At 37.5% G+C, this 23,626-nt stretch overlaps 1 protein-coding gene across 1 annotated transcript; it reads right to left on the reverse strand.

The window, feature by feature from the left end:
• Positions 1 to 1,098: 1,098 nt before the first annotated feature.
• On the reverse strand, positions 1,099 to 3,925 carry LOC145072487 (methylsterol monooxygenase 2-2). Its single transcript, XM_079018922.1, has 7 exons — positions 3,749 to 3,925; positions 2,374 to 2,511; positions 2,148 to 2,293; positions 1,903 to 2,022; positions 1,622 to 1,834; positions 1,426 to 1,506; positions 1,099 to 1,318 (listed from the first exon to the last, which is right to left on the reverse strand). Exons 1-7 carry the CDS (start codon positions 3,776 to 3,778, stop codon positions 1,240 to 1,242), a joined length of 807 nt encoding a protein of 268 aa, XP_078875048.1. The 5' UTR covers positions 3,779 to 3,925; the 3' UTR covers positions 1,099 to 1,239.
• Positions 3,926 to 23,626: the final 19,701 nt, after the last annotated feature.

A 23,626-nucleotide genomic window follows, 5' to 3' on the forward strand; every position in this document is an offset into this window, starting at 1 on the left:
TTGAAGGTATAGTGTTTTACATCTTTTGGTTTTAATTGAGATCATGGGGACCTTCGCTGAGACGGAAAAAAGTTAAATGATGAAATTTGATATTCTAAGAAACCACGGGACCATTTATGAAGATTAGTCAATAAAAATTTTTTAAAATATTATCAAGATGTTCGTTAGTACGAACTTAAGTAACTTGTAGAAAGTAGAAAATAACAAATTTCCTAACTCGATAAGGCGTTCCGATGTTGTTACGTGTGAATGATGGTCAGCTCATCAACAAACTATTCAACAATCCAGTCCACTATCCTCATGAAATGGTGTTCACTAGTGAAATACCAAAAAGAAAAAGAAAGAGAGAAAAACACTCTATAACCTCTAGTGAACACCCATAGAGGATACCACTCCATAAGACAACTACTCCAATTGGGGGTGGTGTTTACGGATTGAAATCCCTCCACCTCAGCCTCCACGATGATTTCTATGCGTGAATTTATTAACATACCTAGTAGCCTAAGAACTTTTGTAGACGCCCTAGACAATCTTTTGATTTGACAAATAACATTTGAGTAGATTTCATATTCTTTTAAGTTTTTCAAAAAGTGTTTTTATAAATAAAGTAATTATTTGTAATAATTTTAAACGTTTCTTAGGAATCACTATAAAATGTTCTAAAGACCAAAAGTTTTCTTTATGGTACAAAAGTAGAACCAGAATGTATATGGTCAAATGCATAATGACAATATACTTTAAGCCAATTTTTAATAATATATTTGCAATCAAAAACCAACACATTCTATTTTTTATTGTTTATTTTTCATTTTGTGGCCAGGCAAAGTCGCAGCAAGTATCAACTACGAAATACAAAAGAAACATTAAGTCTCAAATAAACAAAAATTGAAATACGTTGGTATATTGTACGAAAATAATTCATTACCAAAATACAAAATATAGATTACATTTCTGGTCCGTGTAGCAGATTTTTTCAATTTTGGTCATAAAAAGTTTTCTTTTGGACCAAAATTGCAAAAATTAGCTATGCTTAGGGACCAATAATGTAATTCACTCAAAAGATAAATTACAATTCATCGACCATTTTTCATGCACACGTTTGAAGGAGAAAAAACAATACTTGTTATTCAACAAGTTTCTTTTTGGTTCTGAAAAGGATTTTCAAATCAACAACGTTAAAAGTCTAGAAACAAATCACATTCAAGAAAAAAAATAAAAAGGAACCTTTTCTCCCCTTAGTCAATTCTCTTTAAACATGGCTTCCTCTTCACTCTTCAATGCCTTCAGCTTTCTGTACCCACTGTCCGTGCCAAATAACCTGATGCAAAGATGTCATTTGTCATATCACAATCCTATACAGGACATAACAGATTGTACTGCGTTTGACATGACATAATCATATAAAAAGTCAAACTAAAGTCTTACCAGTCCATGTAGACAAAAGTTGATGAGTAGTTCCCTGATTTGGTGTAGATGAGTCGGTGATGATAGTCATGAAAGTCAGAACTGAATTTTTTTTTTTTTATAAAAGGGAAATTTGTTATACCAATAACGTTAGCAAATATTTAAAAAAAAAATGAATGATAAGTTTATTATTTATAGAGTAAGACTAATCACTAACCCCCCGTATAAAGGAAGAAAGTTTGAGGGGCTCCATGGGAAATGATAACCACAATGTGCCTCAACTGTCTCAAGAACTCTCACCACCATCCACAACCAAAGTGTTATGAGATGTGGGCCCGTGATGGCAGGACCGAAAATAGTAGCAAAACCAAGGAATAATATTTCAGCAGGGTGTGCGTATTCTGAAGTCAATCCGAAAGGCGTTGCATACCTGTTGTATAAATGAATTAAATAAATGAAAAAAATGAAAAACATTAAAAAAAAGAAACATGCTCTTACTCATGATGGACACTGTGGACATGCTTATACAGCCATTTGGTATGTAAAATTCTGTGTCCCCAGTAAAATATAAAATCTTCAACTATGAAGTAGAATATTATCTGTGTAGACATTACTTTCCTACAAAGTGAAAAGGGATTACAATTTTGAGAAAATTAATGAATATATATATATATATATATATATATATATATATATATATATATATATATATATATATATATTATGTTTTGACTTGAAAATACCAGGATGGCAATGGAAGACTGCTTCTCATTCCCATGAATCTGAAGACAGGATATGAAGCAATCATAACAGGGAGATTGACACAAAAATGATACAATAGTAAGCGAGTGATGCATTTATTTTGAGCTTCATTGGTGTTATTCTTCATCTGGACATAAAAATGTAACAAAATTAATGACATTAGAAAAAGCAGGTTTCCAAAGGCATGAGAATGTGAGATAGTTAAACCTGAATTTTGTACTTGTTCAGCCATCCTGCCCTTTCTAAGTAAATGAAAGGAAGTCCAGATAAGAAGAAAACAGATTCATGAAGCAAAAAACTTCCAAGGCAAGCCAACTGAAAGTCACTGAAATTTGTGATCAGATACTGCAATTAGAAAAGAAAAGAAAAAAAAAAGGGTCAGTAATCAGTAATCAGCCTCTGTATCGTGGTGTTAAACCACAAGAAATAAGTTGTATTACAAGAATGTTTTATGTCTACATAAGATGTGATAAACAAATACAAAAACCAACGTAGTTTTCTATAAAATGTTCTTGTGTAACAGGTTGGTTCAAAGGATATTAAAAGGTTTTATTAGATAAGAGTTGAGTTTTCAAGAACAAAATAAGTAGTGGAAACATTCTTAGGCTTATGCTCCTGAAAATATAATTACTTGGACAACAAATTCAAAAGTGATCATTGGACATGAGGAAAAGGAGATGAAAAGGAAGGACCGAAGTTCATCAGTTCTAAAAGGGTGAGGATACAAAAGAAACAAAAATGGGAGTGGATTATCCATTTATTGTCTGCTAAAACTACAGAATCATAAGCCTTTAGGCTGAAATGTACCCAATTTGATTTTCATACTTCCACTTGTAGAATAAATTAGAAAAGAAGGGGGCATCGCCCCCCCCCCCCCCCTCCCCCTGTTTTAAGCCCCTTTTGTATTCTGTACAACCATAAGTTTCTAGGGAAAAGTAAGCATCCAGAACTTCACTAATTCATCACATAAATCACAAGCCTCTTGTGTTAATGTGGCCCAAAAATTGTTCAAACAAAGGAAATAGGAAAATCATTTACTAATATATGCAAAACCTAGATGTCAAGCAGCAAATTGACAAGATTACAAGAACAGTAAAATCATTTAAACATGAAATCAAAACTTAGAGGTCAATAAGAAAATTGACACCAAATTACCAAATACTAACTAGATCTCTTGACATCCCTGATCCTTTCACTTCAAAGTTCGGTGATGTCTTCCTTACATCCATTCCTGAACATGTATAATCTCATGCATGTGCTAAAGTATGAGAGTACTACATTAAACGCAATTACGCGAGTTCCGACTTGCGAATCATACTAAAATCTCCTCCAATACAAATAACTATTCATTTCAGCATTAAAGTTTAGTTACTCATCAATCAACGCATATTCGATAGCACAAATTCTTAATTATAGATCAATGCGACGCAGATTTATGAATACAGAGCCGATAACACTCGCACATACATCCAAAAATCAGTACAAACAAACTATCCATAAATGAGACCAAATCTAAGGCAACGGAAGAAGCAAAACGCGTAGTATAATATCAATACAGTCGGAAAAAAGGAGATGGCGTTACCGTCCAACCAGATTCGATGATTGAAGCCATGGAATCCGGCCAGGATCCAGCCAAAGCAGATGACAGCAAGAGAGAAAGCGAAAGAACAGATGGTGGAAATGAATCAGGGCTCGTGGGCACTCCACTTGTACTTGTCCATTCACGAATCCCTCACTTCCCCCGGATAACAGTGAGCTTTTGGGGGATTTTCAGGGGAGGGTTTTTATGTGTGTATCGGAGTTGTACGTTGTGCTCTAAAAGTCGTAATTTTTTCGATACATCATGGGTGGTTACGAAACTGTATACAGATAGGGAGAGGTTTAAAATGTGTGCACGTTGAAACGACGTCATACTTGGTTAAAAAACGGCAAGTGGGTCTCACCCGCATGTTCCAAAATGGTATGACATTGATGTGCCCATTTTTACATTGTCCTAATTTCTTAAAAATACTTTTATCACAAAACTTTAAAAATAGTTCAAGTGGTTTTTGAAAATATCAAGTTTAATATCTAAGTTCAAAAAACCTTACAGATGGCCCCTATGGTTTCAAAACTTTTAATGTTTAGTCTTTCCGTCTAACGTCGTCAGCTTTCTACCGTTAAATGAGGGGTATTTTCGTCATTTTAACACCAGGGACCATTTATGAGGTTTTTTCTATTTAATAATAATAATAAAATATAAATATTTAATGTAAAAGGGTCTTTCTCTCTCTCTTTCTCTCTCTCTCTCTCTTTTAATCAAACAACTACTGTTTGGATCTTGACCATCTGTATATTGTTCCCCAAATGTACCATAAGCTTGGACCTTTGTACGGTTGTTCTCCACTGTCTTTTTCGACACTAGAAATAGGAAAGAACATTTGAAACACGAACATAAAGAAAATGAACACAGCCACAACACAAATCCATTGCAAGTAATCCAACTTCTTTAAAACCATAAATCTTGCAAATTTCGATCTGGGTCTCTGCGAAAATGAATTGTTTCTCTCATTTCTAGATGAAAATTTGAGTAACGGATCCCTCTTTAATGGCAACACTCCATTTTCAAGAGAACTCATTTACATTACCACCAATCGAATTCCAACAGATCACATACCTAATCCAAATCAACAAACAAAAGGGGGCTACTTTTTTTGCTTTTGGCTAAGATGGGATTTAATCATCATGGAGAACCCAATAACGAAAAAGCTTTACATATTGTAATCAAGATTTCTGGAAAAAGGGTAAAGACAAAAAGGGATGCTTTTTTGCTTTGTTCTTGAGGTGTTTTGGCTGAAAGTTGCGACCTGTTGTGGTGGTCAGAGGTTACTCCGGAAGCCTTCAGCCTCATTTTTGGTTGGGTTCTGGTCGAAATCAACAGAGAAACGAATGGGAGTGGTGTTTGGTGGTGATTTTCAGTCGAGAGGTGTAACGCCCGCAAATCTGGGCTAGTCAAATTAGAGGCAATAGGGGTCGAAAACGACTTTTCGACAAAAGATTATTTAGAATAAATAATCTTAACCAAGTTGTAGAGTATTTTACAAGGTTTTCGTACATATAAAGAACGCCAAAAACGGAGTTATAACGAAGAAGTTATGACCCGTTGAAGTTTCGCGACGGAACTGGCACGATACCGGGAAGCGTAAATAGTGAATTTACGATAGAGCGAGATTTAGCCTTAGCGATCTAAACGAAAGTCGTAGAAGATGTTAAACTAAGAACATCGATAAAAAGAACGCCCAAATCTGACTTCGTATGAGGAAGTTATGATTTTTCTAAGATTTAGCATAGCAGTGCACAGCCCGAAATCTGAATTTTAGATCGGTCGATTTTTAGCCGACGGGATCTAAATGAAAGTTGTAGTACTCATAAATACCAACGCGTGGATATAAAGAACGTCGATAATAGAGCTCGTATGCAAAAGTTATGGACGAAGCTTAGTCCCTACTTTTCGAGCGCGGCGAATTTGATACAGTTTTGTAAATCCGAGATAGAACGAGAATTAGCCAACGAGGTCTAAATGAGAGTTGAAGATCTCATTAATAGGAACTCAACGGTAAAAAGACAGACAAAAATGGAGCTCGTATGCAAAAGTTATGGACGAAGCTTAGTCCCTACTTTTCGAGCGCGGCGAATTTGATACAGTTTTGTAAATCCGAGATAGAATGAGAATTAGCCAACGAGGTCTAAATGAAAGTTGAAGATCTCATTAATAGGAACTCAACAGTAAAAAGACAGACAAAAACGGAGCTCGTATGCAAAAGTTACGGACGAAGCTTGGAGACTACTTTACTATACACTTCCTATAAATACAAGGGTGAACTCCTCATATTTTCTTCACACCATAAGCCTTTCTTTCTCTCTCTAACTTCTCTCTAGCCTCCCTAAACCCCTCCCAAGTCTACGGAACCTCCCTAGCACGAGAAGAGAGCCCCGGAGCGCCCGACGGCTCCGAGAAGAAAAGCTTTCGGCTCGGAAACGCTGCTCCAGCGAAGCCCGGTTTTTAATAAAAACCCGCTGTAAGTGAGCTACGCCTATAGTATATTTAATATAGATTTTATTTAATTATAGTAACATTGTTAGGACCTTAAAATAATTATTTAGGCTATTATTATGAGTTATATTGAGTGTTATTTAACGCTTGTATAATAGTAATAATAGCTAGACTATTAAATTAGTCTCGTCAAGCGTTAGACTAAACTCTAGTGGTAATGATACTAGGTTTCGTCAAGGGATAATTGTTTTAAGAGTAACGAAGTGCTGTCCGAGTGCCGACTCACCACCTTTCAAGTGAGTGCATGGTCCCTTTCATCTTACACATAGATATGAAGTATTTTATATAAACTACGTGCTATGTGTGTACATTATCTGAATACTTGCTGTCTATGTTGGATGAACGTTTTATACATGTTTTAAAGGATTTAAACTGTATACGTATTTTATATATACAAATATGTTGGGTATGAGATGGGTAGATGAATGATGAGAGATAGAAGATGACGTGAGTATATATTGGCAGCTATAGACTTAGTGCCTATGAGACGAACACCGGTAGCTATGGACTTAGTACCTTTTAGACGTTGGTAGCTATGGATTTAGTACCTGTTGGGAATTGGTAGCTATGGAATTAGTACCTATTAGTTAGACGCTGGTAGCTAAGGACTTAGTACCTGTAGGAATTGGTAGCTATGGACTTAGTACCTGTTGAACATTGGTAGCTATGGACTTAGTACCTATTAGATAAAGACTGGTAGCTATGGATTTAGTACCCGATGAATAGACTATAGCAGCTAGGGAATTAGTGCTTTATGAACGAACATTGGCGGCTATGGATTTAGTGCCAGTCCCATAACCCTGGAAGTAAGGGACTTCGGAATAAACGAATGCAGGATAGATGACTCTTAGGTTAAATCCTTAAAGAGTAAAGAAGATAATGGGGATGGGTAATTGGGTTGATTGTTTGACTGAAAATAATAATTATATTATTGTGGGTTGAAAACCCTATGTACTCACCAGGTTTCCCAACCTGACCCACTCAGTTTATGTATATCACAGGTGACGAAGTGAAGTGACATTACACTGAGAGATTTAAAGAGATGTAGATCACTAGTGTAAATCATTGTAAGTTCTGTTTATGCTTATGTTTCGGTATTAACGATGACATCCCAAACGTTTTAAAATGAAATAAATACGTTTCCTCGAAAATGTTTTAATAACGTATTTACCATGTTTTTCTGGGAACACATTCCGCAACCTTTTTATAAAACGAAGTACTCTGATTTTCATAAAGCATAAACAAAATCGGTCTTTTCTGGCCGTGATTTTGGGGATGTCACAGTTGGTATCAGAGCATTAGTTTAAGCGAACTAGGAATATGAATTTATTTCTAGACTTAAACTTAGAATGCTAAGCGATGATTGTGAGGTGTGAGCACTAGCTTATTTTAGGAATTATGCCTAAAATGCTTTTATGTGCTAAATGCTTTATGCCTTATATGCTGTTATTTATTCGGATCTATGGTCTGTTGCCGACCGGATCTGGAAACCTTATATGTTTAGGATTCTAAACGTACGACTACGGTATTAGAACTAGCATGTAAACGTTTCGGAGTGATAAGGATGATTTAAACGTCAAGTAAAGGTCTAAATTCACCTTATTCGGTGTATAGATCGAGATGGTAAGGACCCGTAGCGGAAACGTAAACGCAAATGGGAACAGGAACCAACCCCCAATGGTTCAGCAAATACCTGTTGTAGAAGAAGTTGTGCCTGAGCCAGTCACCATGGCTGGAGTTCAAGCCATGATTCGGGCTATGTTGGCTGAACAAAGGGAAGAAATGAGACGGATGTTGAATAGGGACGGACCTACTATGCCCATTGAGCAACCCGAACTGATTCCCGAGCAATCTGAGGAAGGGAACTACAGCCGCCAAGTGAGTCAAGATTGGGACTCAAGGTAAGCAAAGGGATGGCCCAGAAGGGAGAAACAACAAGGATGGGCGGATGTACAAGAATTTCTTGGGTGCGAAACCCCTAAGTCTCTCAGGAAGCCCGAAGCCGGTTGAGATTATGGATTGGATCTCTGAGATGGAGATGGTGTTTGAGAGCTGCAGCTGTAACGAGAAACAGAAGACTGTCTTCGCTGTAAGACAACTGAAAACTGGAGTCTTGAGCTGGTGGAAGCTATTGGCAGATACGATGCCACGAGGAGAAGCCTTAAGGATGTCGTGGGAAGAGTTTTTGGAACAGTTGAAAATGCAGTACTGCTCAGAGGTAGATCTGATAGACCTAAACAACGAGTTTCAGAACCTGAAGAAAGGGAAGATGAGTGTTGATGAGTATGCCACCGCATTCACCAAGAGGATGAAGCTATTCCCCTACTTGGTGCCTTCTAAACTCTCCAAGATTGATAGGTTTGCTAACGGACTGCCCACTGACTTTGGCCCAATGGTCAAAATGGCAACTACCTTGAAAACAGCTGTTAGGGCAGCTAAGAACGTAGAGGCCCAGGTAAGAGAAAAGGGTCTAGAAAAAGATAAGTCAGGAGAGAAGCGAAAGTTTGAGGGATCTTCGAGGTCGAACAAGGAAAGAAAATTCTCAAAACTTGGAGGAGCAGATGGAGGTGAAGCAAGATGGTGTGATAGATGCAAGAAGAAGCATGGTGGGAAGTGCAATGAAGAAGTGACTTGTTACAAGTGTGGGAGGACTGGCCACTATTCCAAAGACTGCACTCATGATGATAAAGTATGCTACGGATGTGGAGGCAAGGGGCATATGTCCAGAGACTGCCCAAAGAAAAATAAAGCAGTAAGACCAGAAACGCCACCAAGGCCAAGGGCATTTCACATGATCCTCGACGAAGCAGAAAACCGTGCGAGGAATCACGGATGAGGACTTCATATCAGAAGAGCAAGTTATGTAGTAGCCATAGTATTTTATGATGTAGCCTAGTAGAGGCATAGTCTAGGGTGAACTTGAACACCTATGTAATCGTTTCAAGAATTAATATAAAACCTTCGTTTTGTTATCTGATGTGTCAAATGATTGTGTGATTTGCTGCATGGTGACTTGGGAAACTGCGAGACAATACTTGGGACGAGTATGAGTAGGTGTGAATGGTAGTAGAGGCCTATACTACCGGAAGCACAGGACTCACACTTGGATCAGGGAAAGTCACAAGGTTACCAAGAAGCTAGTAATTGATTTCGTTTTATTCAAGTGTGTTGTTACCATCGTTTCGGTAATGACTAAGAAGATTGTTGATATTCCGACCCTAGTGGTCATATCGAATCGAGTCCGACTACGATGAGTATGTTGTGTGGTTCAGAGAACCAAGTTTGATGTAGCGTCCGACTTAAACCAAACGGTTGAAATCAAAGCGATCAATAGAAGTATTGCACTCGTTGTTAAAGAAGTTGGTGGCTAGAAATGCCTAATGTTAAAGTGTGATTATATCACATTAGAACATGAAGGAAGGCATAGTCTGTTTTAGAATTTAACTCTAAGAGACCTAAGTCTAAGTGTTGCAACATACGATGATAGGTCATTAGAATATGACACATCGATCTATAGTAGTAATAAAAGAACTTATCTCAAGTCCGTATCCAGCAAGAATCGAGATTGTGACTTGAAGGTCATAATTTGGAGTCTAACCTGAGGTAGAGAGCAGGCGCACGATCGAGTACTCTTACAGTCAATGAGTTTAAGAGATAGAATTGAAGGAATGTAGAAGTTATAAATATTACCTAGGATGAAGAGATGACGTATGGAGTCATTATACGATCATGTTTCGTTGATGATTCCGGGACATAATCATCCTAAGGGGGAGATAATTGTAACGCCCGCAAATCTGGGCTAGTCAAATTAGAGGCAATAGGGGTCGAAAACGACTTTTCGACAAAAGATTATTTAGAATAAATAATATTAACCAAGTTGTAGAGTCTTTTACAAGGTTTTCGTACATATAAAGAACGCCAAAAACCGAGTTATAACGAAGAAGTTATGACCCGTTGAAGTTTCGCGACGGAACTGGCACGATACCGGGAAGCGTAAATAGTGAATTTACGATAGAGCAAGATTTAGCCTTAGCGATCTAAACGAAAGTCGTAGAAGATGTTAAACTAAGAACATCGATAAAAAGAACGCCCAAATCTGACTTCGTATGAGGAAGTTATGATTTTTCTAAGATTTAGCATAGCAGTGCACAGCCCGAAATCTGAATTTTAGATCGGTCGATTTTTAGCCGACGGGATCTAAATGAAAGTTGTAGTACTCATAAATACCAACGCGTGGATATAAAGAACGTCGATAATAGAGCTCGTATGCAAAAGTTATGGACGAAGCTTAGTCCCTACTTTTCGAGCGCGGCGAATTTGATACAGTTTTGTAAATCCGAGATAGAACGAGAATTAGCCAACGAGGTCTAAATGAGAGTTGAAGATCTCATTAATAGGAACTCAACGGTAAAAAGATAGACAAAAATGGAGCTCGTATGCAAAAGTTATGGACGAAGCTTAGTCCCTACTTTTCGAGCGCGGCGAATTTGATACAGTTTTGTAAATCCGAGATAGAATGAGGATTAGCCAACGAGGTCTAAATGAAAGTTGAAGATCTCATTAATAGGAACTCAACAGTAAAAAGACAGACAAAAACGGAGCTCGTATGCAAAAGTTACGGACGAAGCTTGGAGACTACTTTACTATACACTTCCTATAAATACAAGGGTGAACTCCTCATATTTTCTTCACACCATAAGCCTTTCTTTCTCTCTCTAACTTCTCTCTAGCCTCCCTAAACCCCTCCCAAGTCTACGGAACCTCCCTAGCACGAGAAGAGAGCCCCGGAGCGCCCGACGGCTCCGAGAAGAAAAGCTTTCGGCTCGGAAACGCTGCTCCAGCGAAGCCCGGTTTTTAATAAAAACCCGCTGTAAGTGAGCTACGCCTATAGTATATTTAATATAGATTTTATTTAATTATAGTAACATTGTTAGGACCTTAAAATAATTATTTAGGCTATTATTATGAGTTATATTGAGTGTTATTTAACGCTTGTATAATAGTAATAATAGCTAGACTATTAAATTAGTCTCGTCAAGCGTTAGACTAAACTCTAGTGGTAATGATACTAGGTTTCGTCAAGGGATAATTGTTTTAAGAGTAACGAAGTGCTGTCCGAGTGCCGACTCACCACCTTTCAAGTGAGTGCATGGTCCCTTTCATCTTACACATAGATATGAAGTATTTTATATAAACTACGTGCTATGTGTGTACATTATCTGAATACTTGCTGTCTATGTTGGATGAACGTTTTATACATGTTTTAAAGGATTTAAACTGTATACGTATTTTATATATACGAATATGTTGGGTATGAGATGGGTAGATGAATGATGAGAGATAGAAGATGACGTGAGTATATATTGGCAGCTATAGACTTAGTGCCTATGAGACGAACACCGGTAGCTATGGACTTAGTACCTTTTAGACGTTGGTAGCTATGGATTTAGTACCTGTTGGGAATTGGTAGCTATGGAATTAGTACCTATTAGTTAGACGCTGGTAGCTAAGGACTTAGTACCTGTAGGAATTGGTAGCTATGGACTTAGTACCTGTTGAACATTGGTAGCTATGGACTTAGTACCTATTAGATAAAGACTGGTAGCTATGGATTTAGTACCCGATGAATAGACTATAGCAGCTAGGGAATTAGTGCTTTATGAACGAACATTGGCGGCTATGGATTTAGTGCCAGTCCCATAACCCTGGAAGTAAGGGACTTCGGAATAAACGAATGCAGGATAGATGACTCTTAGGTTAAATCCTTAAAGAGTAAAGAAGATAATGGGGATGGGTAATTGGGTTGATTGTTTGACTGAAAATAATAATTATATTATTGTGGGTTGAAAACCCTATGTACTCACCAGGTTTCCCAACCTGACCCACTCAGTTTATGTATATCACAGGTGACGAAGTGAAGTGACATTACACTGAGAGATTTAAAGAGATGTAGATCACTAGTGTAAATCATTGTAAGTTCTGTTTATGCTTATGTTTCGGTATTAACGATGACATCCCAAACGTTTTAAAATGAAATAAATACGTTTCCTCGAAAATGTTTTAATAACGTATTTACCATGTTTTTCTGGGAACACATTCCGCAACCTTTTTATAAAACGAAGTACTCTGATTTTCATAAAGCATAAACAAAATCGGTCTTTTCTGGCCGTGATTTTGGGGATGTCACAAAAGGAAGGAGCATAAGGTGGTGGTCGGAAAACTCACAATTGCAACAAATATGATGTCAGTGGATGGCAGAGCTGCGAGTGGCAGTGATGGGTGGCGTGTTGTGGCAACTCCGCTACCTCTCCATTGCGTTCTATCGGCGTGAACTCAGAGAAAGTGGGGCAAGGAAAATGGCAGGTGGTGATGAAGGTTTCTCAGTGGTGTTGGAGGTTTGGGTTGTCCTCGGGAGGGAAGAAGTTAAAGGGAAGGAGAGTGTTGGTGGTGTTGTTTATGCTCGAGTTGGTACCACCGAGATGAAGAAGATAAGGGTTGGCCTTTGGCTGGTCAACAAGTAAAAGGGTGAAGGCACAGGAGGGTGTTGGGTTTTTTTTGTTCCATTAGAGAGAGAGAGAGAGAGAGGTGGGACCCTTGCATATTAAATTTATTTATTTATTTGAAAAAAAAAGTAATAGAAAACCTCATAAATGGTCCATGGGTAATGAAATGACAAAAATGCCCCTGACTTAACGGCTAAATGGTAACAGAGTGAGCCGGAAGGACCAAATGTGAAAAGTTTTGAAACCACAGGGACGATCTGTGAGGTTTTTTTAACTTAGGGGCTAAACTTGATATTTTCGAAAACCACAAGGACCATTTTTGAAGTTTTTTCTACTGTTATTTATGTTTTTTACTCATCCAACTTAGTGATTTGACTTTTATATTTGTTTTGGGGTAAAAATTGATAAAGCATAATTTAATTAAATTGTATGGAATATGTGGTGTTTAAGGTAACGCAAGTATCTAATAGTAATCAAAATGAGACAAGGAAAGCCTTTGATCATTTGTAGGATCTCCAACATAAAATCTTGAGAGGTGATAATGATCACCTGTTTTGTTGTGTTTTATTGATTTCAATATGAGATTACAGAGATAATGAAGATAAAATGAGTAAAAGTGTAACGATAGAGTTAATTATGTGTGTAGTGTGTGATTTACAGATGTTATTTATAGTTTAAGTTAATCAACAAGAAGTCCAATATATCCAAGATCCTCCTTGAATAAATATTTGCACGTTATTTCACTTGGTATTCCCGGGTCTTGAACTCGGTTGAAGCGACTCTCCGTTGAAAATGGGTCTTATGTTGACTAATTCTACATATGTGACAAAAAAAGAAGAAAAATATAATCATTATAAGTATTAGAAAATATTACTAATAATAATCTGGATTTTGTGATATATTTAAGGATCCTAAGGTTTCAGAGATATTAAAGATCCTGAATATGATTTTGGGATCCTGCTCATAACAATTGTCCCCAAATTATATATGCGAAATATAAATATTAGTTTTCTAAAGTATTCAGAGGTATAATTTTAAAGTAAAAAATGAAATAAAAAATTCTAACGGATAGGTAAATTTTAATTTCAACGGATAGATTTCTATCCGTTAGAATTGGTCAAATCATCCTTCTACCTTTCCTTGATTTTTGTATAAATAGGATATTGAGCTTTTCAATTTCGCCTCACTCTTTTAGCTTTTCTTCTGGACGTTCACCAAATATTGTGACATCTCCAATTTCACGGCCAGAAAAGACCGATTTGTTTATGCTTTGTTTTTAAAATCAAAGTAATCTTTTAAAGAAAACAGTTGCGGAATTTGTTTCCAAAACAAAATATGATAAAAATTATCAAAGCATTTCCTTAAAGAAATGTATTTTCATTATATAACAAAATATTGGGATGTCATGTTCAATACAAACCAAAAGCATAAACAGAACAAAATAGACCTTACAACAGTTATTCATAACTACTGGCCTATAATCTAAAATCCCACGTCAAGTCCACCAACTTATACTCTTGTGCCATTACCTGTAATGCAAAGAAAAACTGAGCGGGTCAGGCTTGGGAGCCTGGTGAGCATATAGGGTTTTCAACCCACAATAATATAATTATTATATTTAATTACCAAACAATCAATCCAATTACTCACCCCCATTATCTTCCTTTATTTCATAGAGATTTACCCTGAGAACCAATTACCCTTCTCTCATTCATTCCTAAGAATTGCCCTAAGGAATTGGCACAAAGTCTAGTGCTGCCATGGTTCCTAGATTACCTCTGGTGAACATGTAGTTCAAAATAATTAATGAACACCTGGTTCAAGAACACCCATTGAACACACTTCATTCATTAATACCTAATGAACACCTAGTTCAAAAAGACCTAATGAACACTTAGTTCCAAAACACCTAATGAACACTTAGTTCAAATATCACTGGCGAACACATAGTTCAAAACATCTAGTGAACACTTAGTTCAAATATAACTGGTGAACTCAATCACCTAAGGAACACAGAGTACGAAAGCTCTTAGTTCGAACCACGTGATAATAATGTATATGTCGATCCTGCAAAACCACTAATATTATTAACACATATAAATCATATTTCGAAAACAATCTATCCCATCCCGTCGATCCCCACATACTGACCCTATACAATGATCTTACGAGATCTAGCCTAAGGAATCGATATGAACAACAACTGACGAAGCTGCTTCAGAAATTCCCTGACAGCAAACGAGGATCAATAAGCACATCAAATGAGGGGAATGGAATAAGTTTCACCACGAACCTTCGTTCGTAAAACAAAGAACCACAAAACAGTTAAGTCAGGGTAGTTATCTAGATAACAATGCCTAGGCGTGGTCCGACTATCATGAGGTATTATACCCCCAGACTCTACCTATCCCAGCATCGAACTTTGCCTAGCAGTGTCCTGAATACATGAGGGATTTCACCCCCAAACGACCCTATCCAGCAATATAACACCAGACATACCTAGCAGTGGTCTATTACCGGCACACTTTATTAGGCAGTCTACTAAGTTCCCTTAACTACTTCGTGAAAGAAAACGCAGACATATGAGGCTCGGTCGATCACTTCATAAAAGAAACGCTGACTCCAAAGCTCTCTCAACATAAAAGTATGGGGAAATACTACTAGAGTACTCCCGTACGCTCCCGTAACCGACACACAAAATTGTCAAAAAGACTTTATACATGATAGTACTTCTGGCACATTATAGTACTCTGGTATGCGAAAGACTCGTACTCGAGAACATAATAGTACCCCTGGCACAAGCAACACCCAAGACACAAAGCTTTGAAAAGGACTTCATACATAAAGTGTACTTCTGTACGTAGGACGTACTCCACCGATCATCAATCTCGCAACGCACGTACTCTTAATAAGAGACTACCCAATGTCCAAATGTTTTTTACTAAACATCCCATTTAAGTCTTAACCCATCACTAGGCAAACCTACAATGTTTATAATCATTTTTTTTTATATTATCTCTGTTTCGGCAACGCCAACTAGTATATACTTAACACAAGGTTTTAAGTAATAATATCATATATACACATCTTAACGCCTATTGAACCATATCTGATTCGCATGTTGTATATCATCAAATATATCTAACACATATTTCGGACAATAACAAATACTTCACATACATATGTATATTCCATACTTTAATCAATACTCGTATTAAAATCACGTTCCTAAAAGGGACTATACACATGATACCTTATCGAATGATCACATAGTTCAAAAATACACAATTCGTACTCCTGAATCTTAAATTTGCCTCATTACCTAATCCATATTCCCGGATCTAAAACTAACCTATTGATCTGATCCATACTCTCGGATCTAAAACTAACCTCTTGACCTGATCCATACTCTAGGATCTAAAACTAACCTCCTTATCTGATCCATAAATCCAGATCTAAAACAAGTTTATCTCTTTATCCTTTTATCTCATGGTCCAACCCATCTATTATCCCCTACCAACAACCTCATCTACCCATGTTCTATCCAACATATTTGTAGATACAAAATACATATACAATTTTACTCATTAAAAGTTATATAATTCGTCCATTCCACAATCATCTCAAATAAACAACAATATATTATACACATAGCACGTATTTCGTAGCAAATACTTAATATTTATGTGTTAGAAAAAAGTGATCACACACTCACTTGATCAGAAGATGATTGGACAACACTACGTCTTGTAGAAGTAGTATTCTTCGGTTGATCTGGAAGATATTCACAAAAATTGGCTTCTCGCGGGCAGAGCTTCGGCTCGAGAATCGCACTTCTCGGAATTTTCGGGGCTTCGGGACTTGCTTCGGGTCTTGGGAATGATATCGGGGCTTCAGGATATCTCTTGCACAAAAAACAAGGTAAAACGGGAGAGAGAGAAGAGATTTTGGCAAAGGAAGTTGACTGCCCTCACATGCCTTTTACAGAGGTTGAGCCTCGCACGTACGTTAGGCGTACGAAGCACTACATTGGGCGTAGTTCGGATAAGAGGGCCACATGGAGAGGTTTCGGTGGTGCTATGCGTCTCTCCTTCGGACCGCACAAAACCGAAGTATGGTGGGCGTACTTAAAGGTTACGCGGGGCGTACCTTCGGATCAGATCGATGACTCCTCGGTTTTGGATATTATCCGAATTAAAATTTATATTTTAATTATTTAAAAACTTCTAAAATTCATATCTTCCTCATACGATCTCCGTTTTCGACGTTCTTTATATCCACGCGTAGGTGAGACTATGCTCTACAACTTTCGTTTAGACTCCGTCGGCTAATTTTGAATTTATTTTAATTATTTATTTTTAGTAGGCCGGGACAGAAAATCCCCGTTATAAATTCATAACTTCTTAATCTGACGTCCGTTTTCGTATGTCTTTTTATCGTTGCACTATTAAGGACGAGATCTTCGATTATCGTTTAGATTGCTTCGGCTAGAAATCACACGATCTCATATTCGAGTTTCGAGTTGCATACTGCCAAGTTGAAACTTCGGAAAATCATAACTTCCTCATACGAAGTCAGATTTGGACGATCTTTTTATGTACGCTCTCGGTTAAATGAACTCTACAACATTCGTTTAGATCTCTAAGACTAAATGTCGCTCTATCTCAAATTCACATTTTACGTCATTTAGCGTCGTGTCGGTTTTGTCGCGAAACTTCGACATGTCATAACTTCTTCGTTATAACTCGGATTTCGGCGTTCTTTTTATGTACAAAATCCTTGTAACATATACTACAACTTAGTTAAGATTATTAATCCAAAATAATCTTCTATCAAAAAATCATTTTTGATCATTATCGTCTCTAAATTGAGTAGCTCTGATCTACGGGCGTTACAAATATCATCGAAGGTACTTCCTTTGTCTATTTTCTACTTCCTCGTTTTCTTTTAAATATGGTCAAAAAAGGAGCTCGCTCTCGCGCAAACATCATAGCCATATCTGATGACAATTTCGTAGAACAAAAACTCCTTCCTACGAGGAAACTTATACCTTCGAAGATGACAGTATCAAAGCTTTGAATTCGTTTGGAATCTTCCCCGTCGGTATTGTTTTTAAACTTTTCGATGCCATGATCCAACCAGATTTTACTTCTTCTGTTTGAGTTTATGTAACATACAAGTTTAGTTATCGTGTTTTGTTAGTTTAAAAGTGAATATTATTAAATAATACTCCCTCCGTCCCAAGTTGATAGTCTATTTTTGATTTTTGAAATCTTTTCTTCTTCAACTTTGACCTTAAATATTTTTATTTGTGTTATATATTATTTGATAAAACTTATAACAATGAAAAACTTTTAAAATACAATTCATTCATATATTTTGCATCAAGTATTATCTATAAAAAAACAAAAATATTTAAGGTCAAAGTTGAAGAAAAAAGACTTCAAAAGTCAAAAGTGGACTATCAATTTGGGACGGAGGTAGTATATGTTTAGAGCGTTGAGTTCTAACAAGATAGTTTTATGAGATTTGAAGTAAAACTATGTTTAGAATCATTCGGGAAGTATTGGAAGTCTTATGAGATTCCGATCAAAAGTCAATTATCAAAATTAACGAAAATATAACATTTAAGTTGGAAATAAGTAAAACAAATGTAGTAATGTTACTGAAAGTTGTAAATTATCTCGTTAGGAACATTTAGGCGAAAACCTCACCGAAATCTGAGTTATAACGAAGAAGTTATGACTTATAAAAGTTTCGCGACAGAACCGGCACGACGTCATAGGACTTAAAAAGTGAGTTTATGATAAACTACTTTTTTAGCTTTAGTGATCGAAATGAAAGTCGTAGTATTCGTTAAACCGAGAGCTTTCATAAAAAGAACGTCCAAATGATAGGGTCTCTTATGTATCTAACAGCTAGTAGACTAGATATCATGTTTTATGTCTGCTATTGTGCCAGGTTCCAAGGTAACCCATGAGAACCTCATATGATGGCTGTGAAAAATATATTCCGGTATTTGAAGCGAACCTCATCTCTTGGTCTTTGGTACCCGGCGAAATCTGGCTTCTTTGTTCAAGCATTCTCTGATTCATATCTTGGAGGATGCGGTTTAGACCGAAAGAGCACAACTGGCGGGTGTCAATTCTTTGATGGAAAACTCATTAGCTAGAGATCCAAGAAGTAAATATGTGTGTCTCTTTCTACAACCGAAGCTGAGTATATTGCTGTTGCATCTTGCACTTCATAGGTCACCCGGATACAAAGTCAACTTAGAGACTATGACCTAAACATGAAGAAGATTCCACTCTATTGTGACTCAGAAAGCCTCTACTGCAGTTGACGAATACACAAAATATTGCAAGCAAGCGACCGCAAACGTTGAAAAACTAATTTCTGATGCTCACGTTTTTCTTGATTCTCTTCAGGCTGCAGCTCAGAAGAATGCTCAAATGGTGAATGCTTCTGTTGATAATCTTACCAGCTCGCTTCAAGCTGAAAAGAAGCACTTTGAGGAGGCACGTCAAGCCATCAAGACTGACTACACTAAGCTTCAATCTTCTATCCATACACGTTGTGAAATCCCCATTTTTCACGGCCAAAAAAGACCGATTTTTTTATGCTTTATAAAAATCAGAGTATCTCTTTTAATAAAAACGTTGCGGAATTTGTTCCCAGAAAAACATGATAATCGCGTTATCAAAGCATCTCTAAAGAAATATATTTTTATTCACTTTTAAAACATTTGGGATGTCATCGTCAATACAGAAACATAAGCATAAACAGAACTTACATTTATTTACACTAGTGATCTACATCTCTTTTAAATCTCTCAGTGTAATGTGACTTCATATCAACACCTGTGATATAAATAAACTGAGTGGGTCAGGTTGGGAAACCCGGTGAGTACATAGGGTTTTCAACCCACAATAATATAATTATTATGTTTAATCATCAAACACTTAACCCAATTACCCATCCCCATTATCTTCTTTAATCATAAGGACCTACCCTAAGAATCAGCTATTTCTCGTTCATTCATTCCTAAGGATTTTCCTAAGGAATAGGTACGAAGTCCACCATTGTCAATGACACAGCTGTCAAGCACAGCTGCTAGTTCTATCACTTAGGCGTAACCGCCATAGTTGTGACATTCTATATGAGGCGCTTCTGCAAGTATTGTCCTTTAGACGCTACTGTCAAGGTTATAGTGTTCTCTATTAGGCGCAGCTGCTGATATTATCCTTAGAGCGCAGCTGCTAGGATGTTTATTGTAGATCAACAACATCTACAGGTTGTGGTGCAGCTGCCAGTGCTCATCCATAGGGTACTAGGTCCATTGCTGCCAATGTTCACCTATAGGGCACTAGGTCCATACCACTAATATTCCTCTAATTCAGCTTTCACCCCTCATCCTTCATCTACCCATGTTTTACCCAACATATTTTGTAGATATAAAAATACGTATACAGTTTAAAACATTTAAAACATGTATAAAAATCTCTCACCCAGCATAGACAACAAGTATTCAGACAATATGCACATATAGCACGTAATTTATATTAAATACTTCACATCTATGTGTAAGATGAAAGTAACTATGCACTCACCTGTGAAGATGGTGACTCGGCGCTTGGACAGCACTTCGTTACTCTTAACACAATTTTCCTCCACAAAACCTAGTATCAATATGACTAGGGTTTAGTCCGACGTTAACCGCGACTAATTATTATTATTATTATTATTATTATTATTATTATTATTATTATTATATAAGCATTAAATAGCACTCAATATAACTCATAATAATAGCCCAAATAATTATTTTAAGGTCCTAATAATGTTACTATAATTAATTAGAAGTTATATTAAAAATAGCGTAGGCGTAGCTCATTTACAGCGGGTTTTTGGCAAAACCGGGCTTCGCTGGAGCAGCGTTCCCGAGCTGAAAGGCTCTTTTCTCGGATCCATCGGGCACTCCGGGGCTTCCGCTTCGTGCTAGGGAGTTACCCTAGGCTTTGGGGGGGTAGGGAGGCTTAGAGAAAGAGTTTAGAGAGAGAAAGAAGTGGGGAAAGGTGTGGGAAATGGAGGAACCCGACACCTCTATTTATAGGCTGAATTCCTGATGGACTCATCGAGTAGGAGGACCTACTCGCCGAGTTGGGGCATGTGGCAGCCTTCTGGTGGTGCCACGTGTCCAATTCTGGTGGTGCCACGTCACCCCCTATCGCGTATCAGCTTTCAAACTTAGAAAAATCATAACTCTCGCATACGAGCTCCGTTTTCGACGTTCTTTTTTTCAACGCGTAGGTAAAATCAAAATCTAAAACTTTTATTTAGACTCCGTCGGCTAATTCTCGACCGATCTCAAATTTATCAGTAGGAGGCGTTTAAGTTGTTAAATGACCACGAAGAATTCGTAACTCCTTCATACGGACTCCGTTTTTGTCTATATTTTTACCGTTGAGTTCCTATTAATGAGATCTTCAACTCTCATTTATGTCACGTAAGCCAAGAACCGCTCGAACTAAAATTCGAGTTTCGGGTCGTGCACTGCTAAGCCGAATCTTAGAAAAATCATAACTTACTCATACGAAATCAAATTTGGGGGTTCTTTTTTTGTATGTTCTCTGTTTAACATATACTACAACTTTCGTTTAGATTTCTAAGGCTAAAAGTCGCTCCATCTTAAATTTACTATTTATGTTTCCCGGTGTCGTGTCGGTTTTGCCGTAAAACTTCAACGAGCCATAACTTCCTCGTTATAACTAGGATTTCGGCGTTCTTTATATGAACGGAAACCTTGAGACATATTCTACAACATGGTTAAGATTATTTATTCTAAATAATATTTTGTCGAAAAGTCGTTTTCGACCCCTATTGCCTTTAAATTGACTAGCTCGGATATGCGGGCGTTACACACGTCTTGATAAACTCCAGGCTGATCTAGCCATGGAAAACAAAGTAATGGATGAAATGGCTCTCAAAACCACCAAAGTCAAGACTCAGGCTCTGAAGCTCAACTAAGCGCTGAAAGAAAATGATGAACTTAAGTCAGAGCGAGCTGTCATCAAAAGCTGCGTTGGGGATGTGCACTCTATTCTTTTGAATCTTCTGGAAGCGCATGAATCGGTCCTTACTATCTCAGTTCGTCGCCACTTGGCTGAGAAATTGAGACCTGCTCTAGACATTCCAAGCAGGATTGAAGATGTTCCGGAGACCGTTGTCCCTCTGAAACAAGGGGGAGAAGATGTTAGTCAAGGTCAATCACAACAACCTCCAAAAAGTAAACCCATCTCCCAACCAAAAGTCACTGCTGAACCGAAGGGTAATGAAGCTTTGGGCAGTATGAAGGAAAAATGAAAGAAGAAAATTGGTGATGATGATGAGGTTGAAATCGAAGATGTGGTTGAAACCGACGAAAAATCTTCCAAAATCGAAGACCTCAAAATCAAACTAAATGAACGAGAGCTTAAGGAAAAGCTTCGTAAAGCGAATGTAGAAGTTGAAAGGGAGAGGAAACAAAAAGAAGCAAACGATGCATTGTAACGAAAGAAATCTATGTTCCCTCTGTGGACAATGGAAAAACTTCTGAAGGAGGTAATAGAATCTCCAAGCACACATTGGCTCTAACCGGTCCTCTCATTTGATCTTGAGAATTCCAAGGATTCTCAATTTGATATGCCAATCACCCGAAAGACGTTCATATTTCATTGTTTTGAGTCAACTGTTGCCTTCCCCTCTCCTGACCCGATGGTTGATCGAGACCTGATCGAATACTATCTTGCGTTCTCTCAACCGCAATACCTGACTTGGAGTAAACAGAAGATCACAACAGTCAAGGTGTTGAAACCCATTTCGGCAGGGAAGTTTATCAATATCAAATTCAAAGTGACTCGAGGCTCAGACAGTTCAGTTCATATGATCTCCCTGGCTGATCTGCCAAATTTAAATCCTCATGACTGGATTCTCCTGAACAATATCTTGCTAACCAATTAACAAGAGTATGAGCCTATCATCGATCACATCAAGCGAATGTTGTGTGTTATATTCTTGAAGTCGCGAAGATGGATCAGGAGATCGCCTCTGCCTTAAGGAAAAAACCCACTATCAAGCCAATTGGGAAGGCAAGCGACATCATCGTGATGATGAAGGAAAAAATCGACCCATAGTTTCACACAATCATGTTCACCAGGGGCGAAGGTCAAAAATGCATGTTCGCTCTCGTTGACAAACACCTGTTCTCCACTTCTTGCTTGGAGCATATTCTCGATATCATATACAGGTGCAATCAGAACAGTGATATAGATAAGAAGCTGTTTTCAGATATGCTTCGGTGGTATATTAACTTTCGTCAAACTCTACTTGCCATCATACTGAAGTTGTTCAAGAATATGAAGAAAACCACTGTTATTCAACCGAAGTGATCTCTCACCTCAATTAGCGCAAAAGGGGGAGATTGTTGAGTCTGTAGGTTGCACCATTGGGCTTAGCTAGTTTAGTCCAATGTATTCTCGGTTTGGGCTTGTCCAACCGTGTATTTTTTTAGGGTTTATTATTTATGGTGCATGCATGCATCATATTAGATACACTTCTTTAATATTTTCTTTAATCGTACTGTAACCCTAGCACACCTCTACAGTAAAAGTTCTTCATCGAGCTCTTCTGAAGTGTTGCTGTTTTATTCATTCGACATCTGTTTGATTCATTCTGTGTTTATTCTTTGGTTTACTTTCTGTTTTATTTTTTAAGAATCTTATCGATCTAAAATGATTAACCCTAAAGAGGCTTCCCTAAATAACCAAACATGCCAAATCAGTTTCAATATCTCAAATACTCAGCAATTTGCATCAAGTATCAAGAA

Source organism: Lactuca serriola, chromosome 9 (assembly GCF_051521515.1).
Source record: "Lactuca serriola cultivar US96UC23 chromosome 9, Lser_US96UC23_V15, whole genome shotgun sequence".
NCBI lineage: Eukaryota > Viridiplantae > Streptophyta > Magnoliopsida > Asterales > Asteraceae > Lactuca > Lactuca serriola.

Excerpts from the sequence above, each read along its gene's own strand:
- LOC145072487 (XM_079018922.1), bottom strand. The coding sequence starts at position 3,778 with ATGGCTTCAATCATCGAATCTGGTTGGACG. Across the intron at positions 2,512-3,748 it reads TCATCGAATCTGGTTGGACG|TATCTGATCACAAATTTCAG; the intron begins GTAACGCCATCT and ends TTCTAATTGCAG. Across the intron at positions 2,023-2,147 it reads AGTCTTCCATTGCCATCCTG|GAAAGTAATGTCTACACAGA; the intron begins GTATTTTCAAGT and ends TTCACTTTGTAG.